We start from the raw sequence: 26,210 nt of genomic DNA, 5'->3' as shown, positions 1-26,210 counted from the left end.
GTTAAATGATAGTAAATGTGCATATACGAAAGATAGGGGGACTTGGTGATGACTTTTTCAAATACTGCTGGATGATGTAAAGTATTTATTTGAAGTTTGTTCCCTGTGTCTCTCTCAAGTCTGCTACTTAACTTATTTCTCCCACTATATACAACATTTAATATTATTTATTAAGTTAGGAAGGCAGTTTTTGTTTTTAAAACAATAAAAAAACCCAAAAAATTATTTCTGGATGCTAGTCTTTTTACAAATAATTTGAATTTGCATTACTGTTCATTTTAGATGACAGAATATATATTCAGTAGTTCTACAAAATGCAGTAACTTTACCCCTTTTGGCATGCATGCATATTTCTTTGCTTATTTTTGAGAAATCTTTTAAATTCTTAGACTTCAACAGAATTCAAACATATACTTTTGCTCTGATAAATGAAAGCCAACTGGCATTATGCCACTTGTCTTTTGTTCACCTTAATTGAATAAGAATTGAAAAATTGCTCAATGATAAATGATAAAAAAGAGACATATTTTACTTTTTAAAATTTGGAAAAATAATAATTTTAATCTTAAACTAAAAATATTATATCTCATTTTCCCCACAAATATTCCCAAATCACTCAAATATTGTCAAGCAGTAGATGATGGAAAACTGTTTCTGATGAGATGATCAGATATAACTGAATTTTCCTAAGGATTCATACATCCTCTATTTCTATATTTCCATAACTTTTTTTTTAACTTCATCAGCAATACCACACATAAACATTTTCCATTAAGCAACACACAGGGATCTGTGGAAAATGTATAATACAATATCAAGAATCTTAAAAATATTCTAGTAGATTTTTAATATTTTTAATTTTTACTATTTCACTATTTTTTGTCTTAGGATTTATTTCCATGTTGGATTTACTTCATATACCCAGATCATGTCTCAGGCAAAAACCCCTCTTTCTCTATTATGTGTTCCTCAAGAGCCTATACATTTAAAAGGGGACTTGATAAAAAAGAATGCTTTATAGACCATGTACTAAATATTATTGAGGGAAATGAAGAGAAATATATGGAAGTATAGTAAGCTGTGACACACCATTAACCATTTTATCACCTGTAATGTGTCTTGCTGGACTCCTTTGGCTGTTTACCTGTCTTAGAAACTCTAAATAAATCAATTTTTTTAAACTGGTGCTTTATCAGCTGGAATACCATTGCTGCTTAAAAGATTTTAATATCTTAGCTCCATTCATCACAGCTGCTGTCATGTCACAGCACTTCGCAGAACATCCCATTGACATATAAGAAGTTAGCACACCTGCTGAAAACTGTGAATATTAATTAACTGTATTTCAATGCAAATTTTTTTCATACACCAGAAAAGTGTATCATTTGGATATAAAGCATCTGGATGAGAACAACCTGGTCCCTCCTGAAAAGTGGAAACTTTTTTTCCCCCAAAAATTTAATTTCCTGAAAAAAACAATAGCATATTTCACATTCTGTTGCACTTCATGGCTGACAGAGTTTTGCTGAGAAATAACTAGCCAAAATCCCTGTTCTGCTTTAAACATTCTCGATGAGCTGGATTATTTTTTCTTCCACCACCAACACACCACTAAAGCAGAGCGCAGCTTTTTGTGTGCCCAGGAGTCCCTCCGATCTCCGTCACTGTTCCAGATATCAGCTGCAGCCCTGCAATTCTACCTCTTTCACGAGGATTGCTCCCAAACGCCATAGAAATGACTTCTGGGTTTTGAAAGCAATGGCTGATTTAGGACCTGCCCCTCTCCATCTCCCCTGAAGGCTCACAACCTCATTTTGCAGTGCTTCTTGCTGCGGCGCACCTGATTACCTCACACATGCTAGGGTCTGTTGCGTGCAGCATGAAAGCCAAGTGCAGGGCCAACAGTATAAAAAAACCCCTTTGCCTAATTCAGTAATTGGGACTCTGGCTGCAGCTTCACAAAGCAGCCGGTTTTCTTACACTGTCCACTGCTTGGGTAATCGGTGTGATATTTCATTTCTCCCTTTGCAGGGAGAAGTCACTCGGGCAGAAAGATCTTTCTTCCAGCACATGACTCCGGCCCTGAGTAAGAGGGCAATTATGCTTCGTGGTTCAAGGGCTGACACCTTTTCCAGGGTGGTCAAGAGCGACCATCCCCTGCTCTATCACTCTGCTGAAAATGAGGCATGATGGAAAAACGGAGCTAACGAGCTTCCTGCAAATTCATGCTGTCAGGTAGTTATATACAGATAAAACCTGGCAGTCACATAATGAGGTATGATGCAGGTGCCATTTCTCCCATTCCCCCCCCTCGCCCAATCTGATGCCTAAGCAGAATTTCTTGCCAAGTATGTCGTGTAGGTTTAGTATGGCACAGTACGTTTAACTATTTCAGATAAACCAGAGGTGTCCATGGATTAACATTGACCTTCTAGGTTAGAAATTGTAGCTCTATTTGCCATTTCTCCCTATGTCACTGCTGCTTTTTGTTAGTCCTTCAGGAATGGGACAGCTTATGCCACTGTGGTTCAGTTTCATATATTGGTTTATATCTTTAATTTCTGAGAGTTGTCGTTTCTATTTCACTTTAGAAGAAATCTCTGTCTCCAAGTACCACTGCAAGGGACTACACAAATTCTGTAAACAGAGTTAAAATATTGACGACAGCTTTAGCAAAGATATTGTAATCTCATAAATTAGATTTCAGTCATGAGAAGATTTGTTGCTTGTGAAACTGTAATAGTACTGTTTGCAGCACTCACTGACTGCAACAGACAAAAGACTGCGACTCTGACAGAACAGGTTTAACCACAGTAAGAAACTTATCTTTTTTTAATCAATGTTAACATTATATAGACTGCACCAATTAAGGAGTATGATCTAAATACACAAGTTTAGGAATATTGTTCCAACTGAGCATTTTTACAGTCAAGATATCGTAAGAGCAGTGTGATGCAATTAAATAAATAAACAACAGTTAGAGATTATCAGCTTTGTGGCTGAGCTGCTGCAGTATTGTCTTTGAATAAATCACACACAACTTCCCTCAAATAAACAAAAAAGCCACGAAAGGAGTTGTTTCACCCTGTAAGCTGTTATAAAATGTACAATCAAAGACAAGCTATGTTCACCAGAGCGCAACCCAGCACTTTCCAGCATGAAAAAGGTTCTGTTTTATAAATATTCATATATAGGTAAGCCAGCTATAGTCAGGTTCTCCAAAGCTCATAAACAGAACAGCAACAAACATGGCAGCTAAGTTGTTTCCAAGTGAAACAAATTGAGCTTCTCAGAATAAAAGGAGAGACCAATAGGAAATGCCTTTAAGGTTTAAAACAGCATAGCAGCATTTAAAGCCTTTATTTTCTTTATTGTTGCAGATATCTGTAAGAACAGATGGTTTCAAAAAGATGTGTTTCCATTTAGGCTTCTGCTGTACTGTATTTATGAGAGTGTATAGTCACAAGACATATGCCACCTGGCTTTGAGCTGTGATTCATTCAGCTACAGAACTGTATTAGGTGAAAATCTTTTGCAACATTGAAGAAGTTGCTGGAATTTTGTAGGAATAAAACTCCTGCAGTTTGAAGCACTGTACCCTGTTTCAGTAAGAAAAACTATACCTGATATTCTGTCCAGAAGAAAGAGTGAGGAAGAAGAAAGAGTAAGTGGTTCTTGAAGATCCAGGAGGCAGCCTGTTATTTGATTGTCACTGACAAAGACCAAGGAACAAATCTCACAATCCATATGAGTAATGAGAAGAAATTAGTTCACGAAATCTAGTCCTGAAGTCTCATTTCCAACTGCAGACCTAATGCATGATCCATAAAAGTTGTTTACTCCCTTCTGTAAAAATATATGTGGCTGGGTACATGTGCAGTTGTGTATCTTTATGTATACAGAAGAGCCATAAGTGCATTTTAAAGACATGCTGCGTTTTCTCCTTTCAGCTGTAGTTTTTGAGCGATGCTTTGTGGAACCTATTAGTTCCTGTTAGAGTCCTTCTGGAAAAGAGTGGGAGGTGACAGAGAATTAATCAAAGACTTCTCCTGGCATTAATCCACTCAGGGGCTGAATACATATTTTCTAAGGGCCGAAGCACAGACATGTACATGTGGTAGCTGCAAGATTTATTCTGTATGTATATAACCATACTACTGACAGAAAGAAGCAAGGAGAGAGGGAAGTGACCTGTCATTTGAGTCTCAATGAGGTGTTCCTCGCCGTGAATCCTGTGATCATAGCCAAACTATGGTTTTGGAAATATGTAATGTAAGAAAGAAAAAACTTTAAATTTCCACACACTAATGAACCCACTTGAGAACAGTTTAAATTTGGTGACACATTTAGCCTAACACGGGAGTTCACCTCTGTCTATTCCATGTGCCTAGTGTTGTGGCTCCAGAGACAAAGAAAGCAAACTATTGGGGAAAACAAAGCAAGCTGGGAAACTTAAATGCAACAAAAAATTTCCTTTACTTATCAAAAAGTGAGGAGACATTGTCATCCTTCCATGTGAAACAGCTAGAGATTTAAAGAGCTTTTTCTTTTATCCCTGGTTGATTTATTCTGGTTGATTTCCTCAGTCTTGCAAAAGACTTCTGCCTAATATGATTCTGAAGCTCAATGAATCGCAGTTCAAAAATGGGAAGATGTACATATGTTTCTGATCATTGTTAAATGTACTTGACCAAACTCTGAAGTGAAGAATGTTTTCACTTTGGAAATACTTGAAAATGTACTTCTTTAAAAGCTTAGTTTGCAAGAAAAGTGTCAACACTGTTTTGAGACTCAGCAAATATATTTATAGTGATTCTAAAAAAAAAGAAGGCGAAAAAGTAAAGGTTGTTTCTATTTTAATACCAGACAAGCGTACAGACAACCCACATGCAGTTTCATAGGTAAGCTATTGACAAGGTGATTTGGTTTGACTGATCAGCCATATAGGCAGGTCTTGGCAGCTTCGTCATGATTATTCAATGCAGGATGTGCAGGTTAGACTCTGAACTCATCTCATATGCAATAAACAGAATAATAATTGCAGTTATATTACATATACAACTGTAGGTGTGTATGTATTATAGTGTAGCATGCTACTTATATTGTAGCCAGAGCATAAGATAAGATTTAGGGTCAGAACTTTGCACCCCTTTCTACATACATCATAGAAATCAATAGTATGCAAGGAATTAAATGATTCATCATAGTAGGCAAGGAATTAAATAATACATTCCAAAGTGAAGTATAGATACTATCAAACAGTTGGGTGCTCATATAGGAATTCTTTAATTTTTCCCCAGTTTTCTCCCTATGAACTGGGAAAAGCTCAAAGAAATGTTAATAAAGAATATAGAATAAATCTACTACTAAAGGTCATCTCTCTTTAAATGCAGGAAGATTTTTAAAAATAATCTTTCAGTCCCTGAACTGAAATTTCAAATTCTTTTTAAACTTTTCATTTATTTGCTCAGACTTCTAGCACATACAACAGCTATTGTAGATATATATCAGACTAATGTCTTTTGTGGGAATCTTCACTTTAAAAATTGAGGAGAAAAACTACCTGTATTTCACACAACCCACTGAATGGAAGGGAACACCTTTTATTCACTCAGGTACTACATGCTCAGATTACTAATCCAGGAGCTTACTTTTATAACAACAGTGTCAGCTGGACTCAACACTACCCTCCCATGAGGAATAGGCTAGGGAAAATGACACCTCTGGGATAATTCTGAGAATTTGGTAGGGGGGAAAAAAGTACAGCCTGAAAAAGTTGTACATGTCTGTGCTAGATCTACACTGTTGCTGTACATAGTTGCAGCTGGTGCCTGCCCAGGGATCCAGTTTAAAGGAGATTCCCTTGATACAGAAATGTAACAAAACAGGGAATCTTACTCTTTCCCTGTGATCTCTGCTAGTTCAGGAAGAGACAGCATACTGTTTTCAGTGTGCTACAATCAAAGCTGCCATTTTCCTAATAAAGTAAATGGTGAAGACACTCAAAGACTTGTGACCATGCAAAAACAATGTTTGTCATTACTCATTTAGTAATTTTCAAGATGCTGGTCATTGCCTTGACATAACATGGCACTATGAAAGACAACGGGCTTGGGCATCCTTTACATCTGTGTTCCCCCCATTCAGAATCACCACTTTTGGTGGTGTTTAATTTACCAAACCTAACTCATACCAACTGAAATTGCATTGGAGTATGGTTTCTTGTTGTAGGATTATTTTTAAAGACAGCAGATTAAGTGCCCCAACTCCTGCTTATATCAAGGGCACTTTCAGGTTCTCTGTTGTCTATTGTACTGAACATTGGATCATAATTCCCTGGCTCTGAAGCCATACTGTGTTTAGTTTGGCTCATAAAAAAAAAAAATGGCCCTAGAAAGTGTTCTTTTTTGTCACATAGCATAGTATTCCTATTTGAAATGTGTTTATGTTTCTAGGTTGCATTCTCTCACCCAGACATATGCAGATTTATCCATCATGTATACTTCCAGAAAGAAGTTAAAAAGTCCAAGAATGTATTTAATAAGGAGGACACTTAAAGCCACTATTTTATAATATTAATAATGGGTGATAATTTGGCTGTATGATATCAGATATTGCATAAAAGTATAGATTGACAGCATCATAATACCTATTATTTACTGTATTATTAAACAAGCAAGAAGAACAATTAGAATGAGTTGCATAATAGAAAGTAATGAATGATAGCATAGATGTTTTTCCCCCCTATATACTTTGCCTGAGAATAACTCTGAACCAAGAGCACTGTATGGCCACATATACAAACAAAATGTTAAAACTTAGCAGTGTGGGAATGAAACAAAGCACCTGTTTAACAACTCATGCAACAACTTCACAACAATTAAAAGAAGGAATATCATGCTAAGAAATGAAAATTATCATTCTTACACTCTGTTTTTCTGAATTTAAACCAAAACATGTACTGGCATTTTGATTTAGATTCACAACCTGTAGAAGAAACAATATTTTAAACTTCTAAAAGTTTCACCAGAAAATTAGTGTCTCCATCCTGCTGTTATGCTAAAATTATGGAAAAGGAACCCATCACTGTAGGTTTAATATTGCTAAGGAAATAGCAGTTCTCCCACTGTCAGGACTACATGCAGAACTATGATAAACCTGCACTAAGTAATGCCTACTTTCATGTAAAAATGCATAGTAAATCATTTCTCCAGGAAAAAGGAATTTGTGCTGCACTTGAGATCATCATAGTGTCAAAGAGAAGAAAAAAAGTATAAGGATACACATTGGAAAGTTCTTCCGAACAGTAAAAATACATACAAACATGAAATAGAGCCCATCTCCATAGACACTCTTGTTTCAGTTACTTGAATAATCTGGATGGAATTTTGTTAGTGCAGTAAAGCTAACAACTCTGTTCCTCTGTCACAACATTTTCATGAGTACAACTCAACTTCTCTTATGAAATACATTACCCTTGTGCTAAAGCATTCCTTTGAAGTCATTGCTTTTGATTGGGAAGGGGTTCAGCACTTGGACAGACAGAAAAATGGTTTGTATGCAGTCATCAGCACAATTTTTTTTTCAGCATCCTAGATAGACCAATCCAATCAAGTTTATGAATGAGTCTGATTAATAATGATTAATATTGAATCAAAGTAGAAGTTGCAGAAGTTGCTGCACTATAGTATTTCTACTGCTCTGTAATAGATTTATTTTGTGTTTTGTGAATAGTTGTGCTTGTGTACAGTTGCAGAAAAAACGTCTGAAAAAACACCCTGGTTTAGCCTGTCCTGTTTTCCTTTTAAAGACTTAATGTCTAGTGGTATGAAGCTCTGTCTGGAGGAGTATTTGTCACTTATCTTTTTCTCAAACTGTGATATGGGTGCACTGAAGCAGTCTTGTAACTGCTGTCCCTTCTGATGACAAAATGGCATTTGGTCTATGAGCCAATTAGTTTTGCCAAGTTTGCAAATTACCAGAGGGACCACATTTGTAGTCTTTAGAAACTGACTGTTTCATAAATTGTTTTGATGGCTTACATGTTAGACATTATTTAGACATTAGAACCCTCCCTTACTCATTAGCAGTTAATGGATTTGGAGCAAAGGAACAGCTAATATTTATTTCATAAATTCATCTTTAATGAGAAGCTCTAGTAGTGGACTGAGATCAGCTAAGGAAGTAAGAAGGAAAATAAACTCTCTGAGAAAAATGTAACTCTTTTAAATATGAGAATAAATAATCTACATAGCTAGCAGAAGTAATACAATAAATTACAGACTAAGAAGTTATCTTAATCCTGCGTTTTCAAATGCTCCTCCCATTTCATTTCTGTCCTCCGCTGATTTATTCTAAGATCTGAAATTTGTAGAAAAGTCCACTTGTATACAACAAACTCTAGCAGAGGTCACTCCTTCTTATCCCCACCAAAAATATGGAATTTCCACCCAAAGTAAGCATATCTCAGGTCTGACCTAATACTGGCCTTTTTCCATTTACAGAAAACCTGAAGTCTCCTTAGAGCAAGAAACACATTTTCTTGCAGGGACATTTTTTTTGGCATTCGATGGTAATAATGACAATAAATATAGCTCCTAGAGCCCTCTAATTGTAGTCCATGGCTACATACTGTGCATGTGACAGTGAAACCTAACATACCTCTTGACCTATGGGGAGGTGTTTGGCTAATTTGCTCCTTTTTATGGAAATAACTCACGTCTCTTGGTCTCACAGCGAGCAGAGAATGTGCCTCTCCTTTGGGTAAAATCTAGGTGCCTCTGTTCCAAGCAGTTGTTTCAGCCATTTTAGCAGTGTAATAAGACTGTGTCATAAAACCCACTGTTCTCATCATATTTACTCTATATTTCTGTCCGAAACCACATAGATGTTGATGATAGGTTACGATTTTATGGCATTTATGGGTATATTATATCATCTCGCTGTAAGCTTACTATTTTTAGAATGACAGAAATGCAAATAAAGTAAAACATACTTTCTTGTATGAATATTCAATATGAGCAACAAAAAAGTACACTTAATATGAAGAAAAGGCTAAACATTAAGATAAAATTTGCACACAAATGAATATCACTATTGCCACAGTAACGCCCCCTTTCATCTGAGTTTTTCATTACAGTATTTTCTGTTTCTCTTATAAAGAGCTGAATGTGCTGTGACACAGGTTTTTTTGCTATTGTCTTTGCCTGAATTTTATTGCATACAGTGATGGCCTTTGCTAACACAGTGAAAATTATAATTCTGTCATCTATTATATTTATACTACCAGGAAATTTCAGAATAGGTCAGTGCATCACGTCTCAAATTATAGTGAGGACATATGTTGGAAGTCTGTACGAGTTTTTCTCCTTTTGCTAGGAAATTTCAATTGGGAATTAAAATAATTAAAATATTTAAGACAAAGCTGATTAATGATCCAGATGTTCACTGAAATCTATGCGTGTGAGCTAATCCTTTGAGAACGATTACTGATAAGGTAATTTGTTCACAGACACAGTTCGTTCCTCTTGTCTGATAATAGTGCTTAATCTCCTTGGCATGTTAAATGCAATCCTGAAAATAACAAAGTGGTTATCACCAGAAAATATACTAACAAAAGATGAAATATATCTATCCCTACAGAGGTCCAAAACTGGTTTTGATTGTTGTTGCTAGAAGAAATGCAAGGTAAAGAACATGAAAATATCAAGTAAAAGGCCACTCCTAAGTGATCTGGTTTATTTCAACAAATAAGAAAATGAAGTGATACAAACATTAAGTCTAGCCAAATACAGATGTAGAATTGAGTTAGTATATGCATGTGCTGTGAGAAAATAAGGTTATGAGCAGATCTATATTACACAAAATACAAGCAGTTGTGAAAGTTAAAAAGTAGCTTTGAGTAAACTTTCTTAATATTGTTTGTAAAATGAATACATGCAAATTTGAGTCAACCAGTTGAACAACGTCAATAGAATACACTCTTTGCCTAGTTTTTTTTCTCTAAAATAAAACATTTTAGAAATGGATTATGATTTCTAACTGTTGATAGTGTGTTAAATTGTTGGATTATACTGATTGTACTTCTCAAAATATTTGAAAATATGGTATTATTTGTGTCCGCTCTCTCATAACATAAAGTAAAAAAGTAAGGTTTCCCAAACAATTTGGAAGATTTGTATTTAAACTTTTAATTTACTGGAAGAAATCCAGTAATAGTTTTTAATATGCAAAACCTTCTGTCAAAATTGAGTTATTGAATAGTATCTTTAAGAAGATAATTTCTTCTTTGGGCACCATCAATATTGCATACACACATACAAAACTACTTAGTATTTAGATAATATATATAAACTGAACATTTCTGATGTTCTTCCTTTTCCTAGAAACTACACATATAATTCAGAATATGTTTTCTATTTTCATCATGACTTTGGTTTGTAGAATTGTTAATTTTAGTACACAGATACTATGTTTCTAGAAGCATTACATATACAGATAGATTTGAGAAATAAAATGCATAACCATTGTTCTTGCCAGAAGGCAGAACATACGTTTCTGTTCCTTCCATCCTGGAAAGGTTATATTATATTGTCACTACAGTGCTTTTATTAACATTCCAGGGCAGAGAACAATATGTTTCATGCTTTTCAGTCACTATAAAATATAACCTCACCTCCTTCTTCCCTCTCTATTTTCAATAGGATTACAAAAGGCTACGATATTAAAGACACTCCTTCCTCTAGGTCAAATAAATGATAGACTATACAGCCCTGCTACAGTTTGATCAAAACGTAAAGGTGCACATTATTAGTAGCTATAAAATAAGCTGTAGATACAATGTACTGTTTCTAAGTGATTGGTAATCAAAAGAAAAAAAGATTTTTATGCATTTCCTCTTCTATGATGCTCAAGCTCAAATCCAAACTGAAACTCTCCAGACATGAAAATACAGCAGTTATTAAAAAGAAACCTAAATCCTGGCACACAGCTTCTTTGGTGGGAGGGACCCAATATAATATTGATTATTCACTTTTTGAAAAGTTCTCTTTCCAGAAAAAAAATTCTCAGAAAACTTCCTCCTACTCTCACCTCCCCTTCCCTCCTATCCTGAGGTATCTCAGCTATTTTGTGTCTACTTCTGGCTTCTTGAATTGACTCAGATTTTCAACTTAAATGATGAAATTGAAATTTCATGTTAGTGAAACAAGAGTTAGAAGTAAAAATGTAACAGTAAAACAATTGAAACTAAACATTTATTGAGGAATCATGATAAGAAATTACAGCATAGTTATTTGTTTGATTTCAGAATCAGACATTAGTAATATTTAATGACTAGCATTCTTTATCCCAATCACGTACATAAAAATACAATGGTGGTTATGTATAACATTTTCCAAAACACCCTGTTTCTCAGTGGGGAAAAAAAACCCCTAATCTCAGAGGTAAACAAACTATTCTCAATAATTTCCATGGGACCTATCTACCACTCTCTTCCAGAAGGAAGAAACTGTTGTATTATCTGTGCCAGTTCAATGATCCCACTTCACAACATAAACTATGAGAACTGAGAAAAGGATTGAGAAAAGAAAAAGGTTATCACAGAAATCCACTATAATAAAAACCACAAAAATTTAAAAATGTTCAGTTTTTTATGGACATGGTCTATATAAAAACCATAGACATAGGTGTCTGGAACTACTCACATTGTTTTATGAAGCCTTCGCCTTGACACATGGTCTTGAGAAGGACTGAGAGCTTTTTGCAATATTTAAAGTACTTCCTGTACCAACACTATACTCATAGCTGGTGAGAATTGAGGGCACTTATCTGCTTTCCCAGGAGTCGCACCTTTAGCTTGCGTGAAATGTTATATCAATATCAGTGCTGACTTCTATTTAGGGACTTATACCTTCCAGAGGCCTAAGGAAACATATACCACCTACAATACTGAGGAAGTAGTAATCTACATCTGAAAGGCAGACCAACAGATTTAGGGCAATTTAAATGTTAGACTGGTTCAGAGGCAAGACCCAATTACATTTTGTCCCAAAATGTCTGTGTCATCTCCTGCATCCCTGCTGGTGATCTAATCTTTGAACACTGACCTGAGCCCCAGAACTGCAGCAGCAAGAAGAAAAAATCAAAATGGATATTTGGGTCATGGTTCCTAATATCAGTGAGGCACAGACACATCATTTGATCCCACAGACTGAATCTAGATCAGGCCTCAGAACATGAGCTTGTTTGTGCTGAATAAACGAGATCATACAATACCTGATTTGATATAAAATTCAAGTGATATCTAATTTGACATAAAGTTTGCCTTCACAAAACTACCTATCAAAATATTTTGAACAAGTTTGAACTGTTTGAATGAGTTTGTGTCAGTTCAGCATTCTGAATCACATAGCCATGGAATTCCTTATCAAGCAGGCACTTTCAAACTGGATTTATTGTTTTGTCAAATCACAGTCCTATTGCATGTTTCAAGAGGATCATAAGCAAACAAGGCAACATTTTATTCAGGACACTGCTACCACTTATAATAATTTATATCTCTAAGTGGTGCAAGAAAAAACATGCAGGGATTCTTCTACTAAAAATGAGCAAGCAAAAAAACCAACCACAAATATCTTTCATAAATTAACACTTGAAGATATGAAGTTTTCAACTTAACAATACTCCTTAATATTATAGAACGTGGACTGCTAGGTAGACTTTCTTCTTGCTCCTTCACTTAATTTTTCAGTGTACTAATGGTCATAGTGAATATGAAAGACCTGAATTGCCTATCACCTTACAGAAAATTCTCATCAAAGGAATCTGCATTTCAGTCCAATGCTGCAATATTGCAATAAGCATAACTCTTTCATTGTGACCATCCAGATCAGAATTTTTTTTTTATCTTTGTGCCCGAAGTGCTCGTCCTTAGGAAAGAGGCTTCCAGCTATCACGTGGCAGTAAATGTGCCTATTACACTTTCCACAGACATGAGCACGCAGCAAATACTTATCGGTGATATTGTTTTGCACAGAGCTATAACGCCAACATAAAATATTTAAGTCATAGTTTGGCATACAAACCAAACAAAACATAAATCCATCTGCTAAGCAAAGGAAACTTTAAGATGACTAGAATGAGTTTCAAATGAAAAATATTTCTAGCACATTAAAATGGTAATTATTAACCATTACATTTATGATAGCAGATAATACAAGTACAGAATAATAACATATAAAGGACACCTAACTGTGGTGAAATAAACATTTCTGATATATTATGACCACTTGGAGGTCTCTTTAGCAGAGCTATGCTGATCTATAGCAGATTGGGATCTGGAACTCATTTTGTTCTGTCACATAATCAGGAATACTGGACCTAATTGTCACCAACTATTTGCATATTATAAACATTTGAATAATAGGGAATAAATGCATTTATGATCTATGAGGAATGAAAACAATGTTACACGGAGAAGAAGTGAGAAAAGATTTTAACAGGAACATAATTCACATCGGGCACCTCATAAAAGACAAATGTCTGACACAGAAGGTGTAAGGAGATTTACAATATGATGTACCTGGCCATATATTTTACATCTGTGAAGTCTGATAAAAATACGTAAAAAATATGATAGATAACATGGCTTCCTGTTTAACTCCAATTTTTACTGAATGGTATTTTTGACCTAACACACACTTCTGTGAGGAAAAAATATGTGGATGTGAGTTTGATTCAAGTTTGCAACTATTTTGAACTGAATATATAATTTACAAGACATATAATGTATATATTCAGGATCTGGCATGTCTTGATATATTTTAGCTATACAGTTTAGAAGAGATTTCATATTGAATTAACATCTGTGTTACAACAATGCACCCAAAAGTAATGTATGATAACATATGAAAATCTTCATGTTGAAATGATAATTTTGTAACATGGTTTGTCTTAACATGTACATCTTATCTACTATCATATATTTAATTTTGATCTGCATAATACTTTTTTGTCTGCTTATTCACTTTGTAGGTTTAAAAATCCTGTTAACCTTTTTGTGTGAGATATTTGGGGAATGATTGATATATTCATACCCATGAGTTTTGTATTCAGTTTCTGTTAGTAAAACTCCAGACAAAAAAACCCACCTGTAACTACCTGGAAAAACTTCATTCTTATATGTACATTTGTGTAAGCAAAACATATAAATATTTCCATTTCAAATAAAATGCTATGAACTAATTCTGAATAATTTTCTCCTAGGAAAATTTCTCTTGACGGGTTAATGGCTTGAGGGGCCACTTCAAGAAACAACAAACTTCGAACAGTATGTACTAAAATTGTACATACACTCGAGCATCATATTTGAAGAATAGTGCTTGGCTGTTGAATGAGAGATGCCACAATAATTGCCAGATTTAAATGATTCTTCCCCAGGCAGGTGAAAACTGCAAATGGTGTGCAAACAGTCAGACGGTGAGCCATATTTCCTCTAAGAGTAAGGTAATTGACTCCTCTGAGGTCAGCAAAAACAGGCTTCAAAGCTAATTCTGTCTATCACTTCTGGATAAAAAATACTTTCAAGCAGCAACTCACAGAGTTTGGCTTTAGAGCTCCTACTGACTAAAGGCTGTTTTCAGGGAGATAAGGGCATCACCCTTCCCCTACTGTTGAGGCTGAATATTGCTTTACTGACAGTGTAATGGAATGGACCCATGCTCTAGGTATTAACCTATACTGCAACAGTATGTGTGTTGGGAAAATTTCATGCTATGTGATGGTACTGAAAAGGCTTTATTAAACCATTTCCTCAGTTGCAATGATATTCTCAGGTTTGTTTTTTTGTGGGTTTTTTTTTTGTCTAATCATATCAATATGAAAAAAATAAGAAAAAGAAATCTCTTTCATATAGATGACTTTTAAGTCCAAAGCAAATTTGCAGATATTTTATCATATAAAATACATCTACATTACTATGTAAAAATCCAACAGAGATCCATGACTATCAGAATAAAGATTAACTTCAGTCAAAAAGACTCTACATAACTACACAGGCCACTGAAGAAATGATCAAAAGTGAAGGTCCTATTTATGCTACAGTGATCTGTGGACATGAGTTATAGGGAAAGGTTTTCATCTTGTATAGGTCAACAGAATTTGAGTTTTTTCATGAGCAAGGATGACTTGCAACCGCTGAGGACCAATGCCTTAATAACAAATTAACTTCTCTTTCTTGTCTAGTTATGAAGGTCTTCTTTTGCATCTTGCATTCTTTTGAACATTTAAATAAGCAAAATGAGTAAGTATCTTATATTCATAGCAATGATTCTATTCCAATTTTCTGTACATTTTCCCTCTTCGTAGTAGTTTTGCACTAGCATAATGTCATTCATGTCCCTGACAACATTCCTGATTTACTGCAGCATAAGCAAAAAAACAGTCACACCTTGAAGATAACAGCTTAAATTGTCCCCCTCTTTGGTATTTTATTACACAATAAACACCACTGCAAAATTTATGGCTCAGTCCTACAGTTCAATACAAGGTTTGAAGTACAACTAAAGTAATAAGAATATGTGAAGAGTCATCTTGAGCTTTTCTTTATATTTCTTCAGTCCTAAGACACCTTAGTGCAGATCCAATCCATGAGCATAAGATGAGTAGCTCTTTGCTTTGAAATGCTGGCCAGAAAATCAGGAAATAGTACAAAATGATGAAGAAGCTCAAGAAAAATCCTGTTTCCTCATTCTTACACCAGATAAACAGAAGATCTAGAAGCTACAAGAATTTTGCAGCTACCGGCATTGCGAAGAGACCTTCTCATAGGTATTCTAGAGAGTCAAAAGACGTTACTAGTGTATACAAACCAGTATATATTATGACAGAAAAGTCACACACTGGTACAGATAATGTTCAGTATTTGCCACCCCTGGTTCTGTGTCCCTCTGCCTCCTCCATCCCCCATTTATCTGTTAGAAATGGGTTGTCTTAGTTAATATATGGTGACAGCTAGGAGAAAAACAAGACTCTTCACAAACAGATTCATGGAAAAACACTGCAACAGATTGACATTTAAACCGAAATGCACATACTTGATCAGAAGAAAGTGTTTCTATAAGATCCATGAAAGGGAGGAAAACCTGCTGAGCTGTTTCTCAGAATTAAATACCTGCTCTGATGAATGGGGAATAATGAGGCAGTTGACAAGAATGAATGAAATACATTTCCATTTCCTAACCCAGAACAGGTTACTTTTTCCATCTTAAAACACTTGTGACATCAAATGTTTGGTGATGATAGGACTGTCACCTCACAAACAGAAGCCCTGGAAGCCTGCTGAGACATCCTGAAACAGTATAGCAGCAATAATGGATAAAAACAAGTGGGCAAAGTCTGTCAATAGTCAATCATTTAAATTGATGCTACATTTATAACAATTACAAAGAGAACAGGCTTTTTCAAATTAAAATTTAAGCTTCAATACTTAAGTAAACAGGCTCTGAACCATACTTTCACCAACATTACTTGTGAATATTCCCAAAACCTGAGATGTCCACATATGAAGAGAGGAGACAGAAAGCACATTTGGGTACCTGCATTCGGTTTGATGCCATCAGTCCATGACCAAGAAACTAGGAAATCTGACAACTTCATATTAGACACCCTAACACAGCATGCAGAAACCTTATTAAAAAGCAAGACTCATTCTTATTTTAGTAAAAAAGTAAGCAAGTGTATGGACACAGAGGTGTTACTCTGGCATGGGAAGAAAACATTCTACTATTGTTATCTATTTATACAGATGTGTGGAAAAGTAACAAAGTAAGGTAAAAATGAAAATTTGCTTCATGCAGTTTTCACTAACTTCCATGAAAAAGAACGATATCCGGTAATGACAATTTTACAGAAGTACAGTATGGAAAAGACTAAAACCAATAGCATTTAAATGCTTAGTTAGTGAAATGCAAGAACAATAAGCGATGTTGTAAGCCAGGGGAAGAGTATTCTTCTTGGAAGCTGAAACCAAAGAACTGATCAAAATCCTTTTTTAATTATATTTCATTCACAAAAGATAAAAAGAGTGGTATAGATACAACTCACTAGCCATATGTCTTCTGGAGGTTGAAAACACACCTGTGTACAATCAACTAATTCTCAGCTAAGTATTCAATTAATAAAGTAGATGCTTTACTTTGAGTGTGTGATAATAGTAACTATAAGTTGCACCTAGTTCAGCTCATATCCAGCAGCTTTGGGAACAGCCTGTGGTGGCTATATAGGCCCCAACAGAATTTGGAGAGAAAAAAGGAGCCTCATTACTGGCAGTGGCAGTCCCCACCGAGGATTACCCCCAGGGACAGAGGCGGATTGGACAAGACCCTGCTTTCTACCCTGAGTGCAGATGAAAGTACAAGGAGGACAAGAGGCAGAAAGAAGCTTCATCCTTAGTTTCTCAGTCAACACACCCTGGGCAGAACAGCCCCGCCGGCACAGGGGGACAAGCTGTGCCTACGCCCACAGGCTGCTGGATTTCCATCACTTTCTTGGGCTGGGCTGAGGGATGGCATTACTGCACACAGGAGCAGACAGGACGCTTCTGGGAACACAACCACCCATGCCACATTATGTCACATGCACTACTAGGTCAGAGAAAATAATTATGGCACATTCCCTCTGCATGTAAACTTGGCCTAGCGACAATAACATAAATATTTGAGTCAATAAATAGAATAGCAAGGATCTTTTCATTTCATCCTCACTCTCCAATTAAGGTGTTTGCTGCTGACCAGTGTAAAGCCTCATTCCACTTAGGACCTCACCCCTACCATCTGCAGTTAGGATAGGTATGGCTTTATGGTACACTGCTCTGCTACTCTGCACTAAATCCTCATGTGGACATTTTTTGTTAAAGGTAGGGAAGGACAGAGTCTTTGATATTTATAATGTAAATTCCAGAGCATGCAACGCCAGTTTCTACCAAGTCCTTTCTCTCTTATCTCTCTCCCAGTCTGGTATTGCATTTTCCTTTCTTCCATATAGCTTTATAACAGAATATTTAATTTGCTTTTAAACTCAGGGCAATGAACCTTTGATTAAAATCCTTTCCTAAAAGGCATTTTCAAAGAATTTTGAAGGATAAACAAGTATCCAGCAGCTAAACAGCAAACTCCCTTATAGTATTCAAACATGGAACTGCAAGGAGATGGCAGACTTCAGTTTTGGAAAAGATGAAAAATTTTCACTTTGGTAAAATCTTGTTAACTCTGCATTGGGAGAGTTCCTATTATTACTCACAGTTCTTACTTCTGTGAAATTTATCTTAGTTTCTTACACTGTATCATTTTGATCAAATAAAAAGTTGGCAGGACATAAGCATTCACCAAGATGAAAAGGCTTTTGAACAAATAGAGAATGAAAGACAATCTAAGATTTTTTTTGAACATTTCTTTTTTTTTTTCTCTACTGAATAATACTATGATTTTTTAATCAGCTCTGCACAGCTAAAACTCACTATGAAGTTATAAAGAATATATTCGTATGGCTCGATTAAACTGAACATACTAGGTAGGGTGTCCATTGTGCTTAAATTGGCCTTACCATGAAAATAAATAGGTCTGTACTAACAAGAGGCTGTATGTCGTGTGCCACAAAGTCACCATAATATTGTTGTGTGTTAGTAAAGTGAGATACACATAAAAGACAATCTTACAGAAACTTAAGATGAATGTATTTGAGATCTTATGATACTCTTTCTATACCAAATATATTTAAAACTTCATAATAACCAATTAACAGGCAGATAGGTCAATGTTACGTCACTTCAGACAAGTAGTTAAATATATATTTATATGATGACATTTTATCTCATAAACATTAGAACGTGCAGGGGCGGTGGATCTTTTTTCCACTTACTTAAAGTAGAACACAATCAATTGTACTCGAAATCCTTGGGCTTGGCTTCTTTCCTCATTACTGCTGGCAAAGCTGATTTTATTAACATCCCCACACTCTTCTAATTCCACAGTCTATTTTCAAAACTTACATTGTTTCTAGATTATAAAAAATTTGTGAACATGTTCTATAGAAGTGACAATTTCAAGAATTTTCACTTCATTTAAAAATAATTATTGAAAGAAAAAGAAGTATAAACAGCTCCTGCAAATAGATACTAAAGAAAATATATCTTTTTGCCCAGTTATTTTTTTCACAAATATACAGGCTGTCCCTGACCCCAAATTGTTTTAAAGGGGGTTTAATGCATCCATGATTTTGAGTAATAATTTGACTAGAAAATCTGGTTTGTCAGTATAGAAATATTTCAATTTGTTTCAATTACAAAAAAAACTTGACAATCTTCGTGATTCTAACTGTGATAATATATTTAACACAAAGTAAGATAGTCATAGCTAGAGCCATCCAGATTTATTGGTGAAAAAATTTAACACAAAAAAGCAGTTTTCACAAAATTGACCTTTGGCAAGTATTTCAATTTTCTCTCTGATATAACATAGCAAACCTTTCTTGTTCAGACAACCCAATACCAGGCGACAGTTTGCATCCATGGAGCTTGTTACACATATTCTCCCACTACACATATTCTCTCACTGGACTACAGCTCTCATGATACAATGCAGGTCCTTGAATTTTATGATACAGCAGAGAGATCAAATGACTTTAGTATAACTGTAGTTGGTCTTAAGCTACTTCAGGCTAAAGATTCCTGGTTTCGGCTAAGATGAGCTGGGGGGAAGCTTGATTTGGTTCTCACACTAACAGTGAGTGAGAAGCTAGTGTCATCACATATTCATGAAGTCATTAAGCTAAGACATAAAAAGAGATTTATAACTAAGAATTTGTGTAGTTTGCACTGAAGAATTTACACTTGTTGTTTTTTGGAGGAGACAGGAGGCAATCAGCCAATATTTAACTGCTCTTCTTACACTGTTTGGGCTTTCAATTGTAACTTGAGACCACAGTGACTTCTATGCTTTCTGGTCTAGCACAGAATAACCTCATTGACAAGTGATCTCACTGGAGGACCATCTTCTGAGAGAAAGGGTATCACAATATGGGCTTAAATGAAATCAGAACTTCTGAATTTGACAACAGAATATGCTTTATTAATCTTTTTCGTCTTTTCCTCCCTATTTTTCATGACTCATAACTGTAAGAACCTCTTACCTCAGCAACAATTCATCAGAACGAAAGGGAATATGTCAAGATACTCTTTAGATCTTGTCAGTAATGCTCTTAATCAACTATAGCAAACACTGTTGGACAAAATGAGGTTCTTCTTTACTAGTTTCTGAGTAAGACACTTCCCATCTCCAATAAGCCATTTTAAAATCAGTCTAGTGGAGCACTATTTGGCACAGAATTTCAAAGCTCAAAAGAAAAGGATCAAATCTACTGCATAAGACTTGAGAAACAACAGAATACAGTCATTTTAAATAATGTAGCTCCTACGTAGTTTCTACTCAGGTGTTCTTTATTCATACTTCAAATTTTATAGCCTTCATTTACTAATGTGAAAGTCCTTATGAGATTCAACAAAGGGAATGGGAAGGTGGCCGGCAATAAAACATTTCAGCTTTAGCTGCTGGTAGACACTTAGTGAAACATTACTGAGTGATCAGGTTTATATAACAGATATATTCTAATATTTTATGTCATTCACATTGTTCTGGCATCAAGATTAGATGTGGAAATGGATTCTGTACTCTGTTGCTGGGCATATGAACAAACAATGGAAATGCCAAAATGACGAATGTCCTCCAATTCATTTTACAGACTTTAATTTGCAGAAAAATGCCGAAACCCACATTGGAAATTCCTGCAGGATTAGCCTAAGGAGGGTTGAACGGGATGATTTAAACCCTTCTAAATATTTAGCAACTCAAATATTCTTTGATTATTTTTAATGACATATTAGACCTTCTATTTTGAAAAGGCTGGAAACTTATGTGACTGGGAGAAATCATTTGTGTATGACTTTGTCTCCCTTTTACGTACAAAACCTTTTAGCTGAATGGGTTAACACTACATGTTATTCTACTTAAAATATATTCAAAAACAAGAGAAGGAGGAGCTCTCACCTAACAAGGCAGAAAGACAGGGGACAATACAGACTTGTTTACTGAATCCAAAGAGGAGCCAGAGTTTCCCTCTGTTTTGATTTTCAAAATCAGATTTATGTTTCTTGCATCTTTAGTGTGAAATACAAAAGATAATTGCATATTAACAGCAAAATTCCTACAGACTTCATTGAGGCCAATTTTTATTTCTGTCTCGTTTTGGTTTTGCCATATACTTACAAGCTTAAGCTTACAACTTCCAGTGTAAGTCCTGTCTCATTGAAGATGATAGTTTTATTTCTCAAAGTTCCTCACTAAGTTTAAGAATGTGACTCTAGCTCTTAGCAGGCATCTTCAGTGTAATTTCTTTGTTATGCATTTACAACAAAATGTGGTAAGCATTTGTGATAGAGTAAATAAGCATTTGTGGTAAGTAAATTGTGATAAGCAATTTACTGTGGAAAAAAGCTTCTCTTTAAGAGGAAAACATGTAAGATGTTACTGGTGTAATTCTTTCTTACACAAGTATAGGTTCCTTCACATGAGTACCCTCATAGAAATGAATAGGATTGCTTATGTGGGTAGGTGTTCATCACTTTGAGTATGGATAGCAAAAGCAAAGTCCAAATAAGGAATACAAACCAGACTCAAACACAACAGGGGTGATTGAAAGTGATTCTTAATTTTGAATTTCTTGGAGAAAGGCCAGATTGTAAGTAGATTTTCTGAACATAATTTCCTTAGGGATTTCAATAACTGCAATACAAAAAGCTAATGCAGGTTTCCATATCAAAATTTTATTTGGCCTTATTTGTTTAATAATATACAAACTGACTGTGTTTAAAATTTGTACTATCCAAATTCTGCAGAGCAAGAACTACAACACTAAATTTCAGCTAGCTGAAAATTCGGTCTGCCCAATGTCACATCAGATGGAGAGGAGAGGCAATGCACAATGCTGAAAGGGCACCACTGTGTCAGCTAATGAGGCCCCACGCCAAAACCTCTGCAGCACCTGCAGATCACAGATGGAAACTGTCAGACCTGCAGCACTGTACTGTAGAATTTGAAGAGAATACTGGTAGAAATGTACTGTTACTGGTAAGAGCCAACCACCAAATTGTTCCTATTGACAAGGTAAATTAGACAACTAAATTACTACTTTTATCTTAGCAATGCAACCAAGAACTGAAACAGTGCAAGGAAGACACAGGTGGAACAAAAGTTGTATAAAGAGAGAAACCCGCCTGCCTCATTTTAGGATATTTTGTGCAACCTGTGTTCCTTTAGCACTATTATTCTGTGTTTTAATCTTTTCAGGTCTTTACATGTAAGTGTTTTCATGGGCAGATGGAGGATGATAAACCCAATACCCATTTATTGAATTGCCTTTTCTCATCTGAAATGTAGTATTCAAAAAAAAAAAAAGAACCACAAAACCCCCCACCTTCTTATTCTACAGCATATTCATTATCAGATCAACTCACTCTACTAATTAAATTCAACTGCTAAATAACTCCCAAAAAGCCAATTTATTTAAGGTAGCATGAGCACATATTCATTTCTCCTTATACATCACCAGCTGTTATTAATTAATTCTAGTCACTTCAGACTGCAAGCTTGAAATAATTGCCACTATGGAAACACTTTTACACTGTACTTAACAGTGAGTTCGGCTGTTACTTTACTGATATTGATAGTAATCTGAATATAGGTAGACATCACTCTAGTTATTTCATTTTAGAGTTTGTGAGATATTCAGAGGAACATGTGGAATTTTCAGATTTATTTCCTGAATGTAAAAAGCTTTGTCATGAATACACATGAAGTGCAGAACTGAGTTTGATGGATTATTCTCTAAAGAAAATGTCTCCACTCTGAAGGTATAATATACCTTTTCAAGCTCAGAGGAGATCACAGCAGCAGCAAGTGATTTTTCCCTCTGCAACAGCTCCACTCAGCTGGCTGCTGTATTAAGGTGAGTGATGCTCGCAATCTGCTTCCTTGCTACCCACCATCCACCCACATCTATGAAGCATCTGTGGGCTGATGCTTTGACAACTGCTAGGTCTCTGCTGTGCAAAGAGTATCAGCATGAACAGGTATTAGGAGGAAAAGGTGTTCTTTGTGTTCCCTTCAGCTTCTGTCCAAATACATTGCATTTAATTAGTCATTGCAGCGAAAGGTTCAAAGAGATCTTCATTTCAGATAATGAATAATATTCTTGCATGTAAAAATTTTGCAACCAGAGGGAGACAAAATTGTCCTCTGGATGCAATTCTTAGCCCACTGGTAAAACTGAACTAGTCTCTCCTGAAATCAACTACACTTTCTCAAGTTTCAGTCATCATAATACATGTAAGAGAAATGAAAATCTTAAGTTCTGAAATATTTATTAGTCCCATATTTCAGCAGAAGTGTGAACAAAATCTGCATACTTCCAAGAAGTAAAGTTCTTGCATTTTTACCAATACAATTGCAATATGTTGCGTCCTGCAAAGCTAGTTGGTATAGATGTTAAACTATTACTTGATATATCAAGTTTTGCTTTCCTTTATTGCAAAGCCCATTTATAAGAAACAAAGGATTGCAGAGAATGAACAACAATCCATACATTTATCTCACTTCATGTATATCATAACATGTTTACTTTTTGCCAAAGAAAAGACCCATCAAGAACATAACAAGAGGAACTCTAACATCTTTACAAATAAACTTTTTTTTTTTTTGCATTCTTATTGTGTTCATGAAAAAATACCAGTGATATGATTAATACTTTTAAGGTGATCTACAAGCACAACTTTTTTCACAAACAACTTCTGGAAGGTTATTTTCTTTTTTCCATTACTGTTATTTAACTGTAAGGCTATAACCATGATTAGAAATTCACTTTGTCTTTGTTGTATGGGGGATGATGGGAAACAAATGCTGTGCTCTTTAGTGAGTCACCCACTGAATTCATAGCTCACCTGCTGATTTTAATTTATGTGATAATTTACAAAACAAAACACTTCATGTCTTTCATCTATGTACTGCATTTCACTTATTTTCATGAAAACATGTACTATGCTTTCTTGCATTGGATACTCTTGTTTGTGAGCAGTTTCTGACCTCTTATCTAAATGTAAATTACTTATGCAAACAGATTATTAAAAGAAAAGTGAAATGAAATCCTTAAGCCCCTTCCAAGTAATACAAAGGAATATGTTTATGATAGGTTGTTATTTTTTAAAAGTGAAAACAATACTATTAACTAAGGTCTACATTTTAAATGTAACAATAATTTCAGTTTCCTAAAAGATACAAATCAATTTCAGCTTAAGAGCAGTGAATCATCATCATCATCGTCATCAAGTTATGTTAATTATAGCATTTAAAGTCTTAAGCAAATAGCTTAGAATCTAAACATATGAAAGAGAATTGGAGACAGAAAAAGACGATATGTATATACAGAAGGCCTGTAACAGTTCATATATATGATTCACTATGCAAATTCACCAAGAATAGCTCTTATTCCTAGAATTATTTTATTTTAATCTTGCGACTCATATAGCCACTTTATGAAGATTTAATTGGGCACCCTGAGGTTGCCCAAATACATACACAATCTTACTGGAAGAAAATACTAAAACAACCTGACATTCATTAGCTACTGAGAAGCTACATTGAGCCAAATTGGCTATCCAGCTTTATGTGGCAATTCTGGGAATAATTTTCACCATTAGTTTACAAAATGACTAAAAGAAACCTGTTTTATGTAAATTTGAGAATCCTGCTGAGGTTCCTGACAACTGATAAAATGAAATGAAGGGAAAACAACCAGTGCAAATAAAAAGCAATTTGCATGAATTCTGGCCAAATGGAAATAATCTAATGGACATGGCATTTACTTATAAGGAACTTGCCTTGCAAACTGTAGATTTCTCCAACGCTGTTCTGCCGGGTGATATGATGCCAATATGCACTACGAGGAAGTGAGATCGACTTGGATAATGTCATTGGTTCAGACAGACTGGTCTGGAGCTAAAACCAAAGCAAACATAAATGGAAGATCACACATAACCATACTTGATAGATAATCTCAAAACTGAATTGAACCAATGTTGTTATGCAGATACTATTTCCTGAATTACCACAGGTTTTATACTATCATTTAAACTGTGTTACAAGCATCAGCACTGTGAATGCTCAGAAAAAAGCTGCAAAAGTGTACTTGGGTATATAGGTTCATTAGCACAGGTTAATATTAGGACATAGGAATATGCCCCTATTTATCTACAGCTATTCTTGTTGTTGCCAGGATTTTGTTATTTTTGTCTTTAACTTTATGATAATGATAGATTAGCATATGCATGAAATCTTAAATCACCCTACAATCACATTTCTTTTTGGTCATTTAACCTGCATATTGGATTGAATACCTAGAAAGATGCTAACAGAGAATCTGAGACAACCAGCAGAGAATTAGCAATGAAGAGTCATTAATCCCCTAATCCTCCATTCAAGTGGAGGCATCTCATCATCAGTAGCAGGCTACAGCCTCAAGACCAAATTTTCCCAGTCCAGTGGACTTCATGCAACCAAAACTGTGAATCGCATGATAAGTGTCCATATGTACAAAAGCCATGGCACAGAAACCTGATAGGAGGAATGTAAACTTTATTAAAGAGAGCTCTGTCTCCAATGCACTATAGATGTGAGTGAAAGACAAGACTAGGCTATAGAAAAAAAAGAATGAGGGAGGATTGTGCATCCTGACAACCTCTTTGGGTATACGTGTATATCTTACGCTTTCTCTGTCTAGAAGAAAAGAGAATGTATCTGTAAAATTTTTGTATCTCTGGCTTTACAGACTATAAAATGCTATCAGTAATTTGCAGGATCTAACAAATCACGATGATGCTGTGGGGCATGTAATTTCTTCAGGGGATGTCTGGAAGGATCAACACTGAAGGATCAATTATGACTGAAGATTTAGAGTGGAAAACCTCTTAATTTCAGGAGCGGCACCAGGATGGTGAGGGTGGTACTCTGAAAGGGTGTGCCTAGAAATCCACATTTTCAGAGAATTCAGCTACAGAGCAGAAGGTATTCAAGGTCTGGATCATTTACTGCAGACTAATGATTAACTCC

General features: G+C 35.4%; 1 protein-coding gene across 1 annotated transcript in view; it reads right to left on the bottom strand.

Moving 5' to 3' along the window:
- DOK6 (docking protein 6) overlaps positions 1-26,210 on the bottom strand; it is a 261,432-nt gene that overhangs the window by 20,034 nt on the left and 215,188 nt on the right. Inside the window, exon 7 of the mRNA XM_087757545.1 lies at positions 24,983-25,100. Within this exon, the coding sequence (XP_087613671.1) occupies positions 24,983-25,100 (118 nt within the window). The remainder of the gene's footprint in view (positions 1-24,982; positions 25,101-26,210) is intronic.

This window comes from Nipponia nippon, unplaced genomic scaffold (genome assembly GCF_047370975.1).
Source record: "Nipponia nippon isolate SJK-2023a ecotype South Korea unplaced genomic scaffold, ASM4737097v1 scaffold_1, whole genome shotgun sequence".
NCBI lineage: Eukaryota > Metazoa > Chordata > Aves > Pelecaniformes > Threskiornithidae > Nipponia > Nipponia nippon.
Note: the sequence above shows the minus strand (reverse complement) of the source record. Positions and strands in the feature narration are given on the sequence as shown.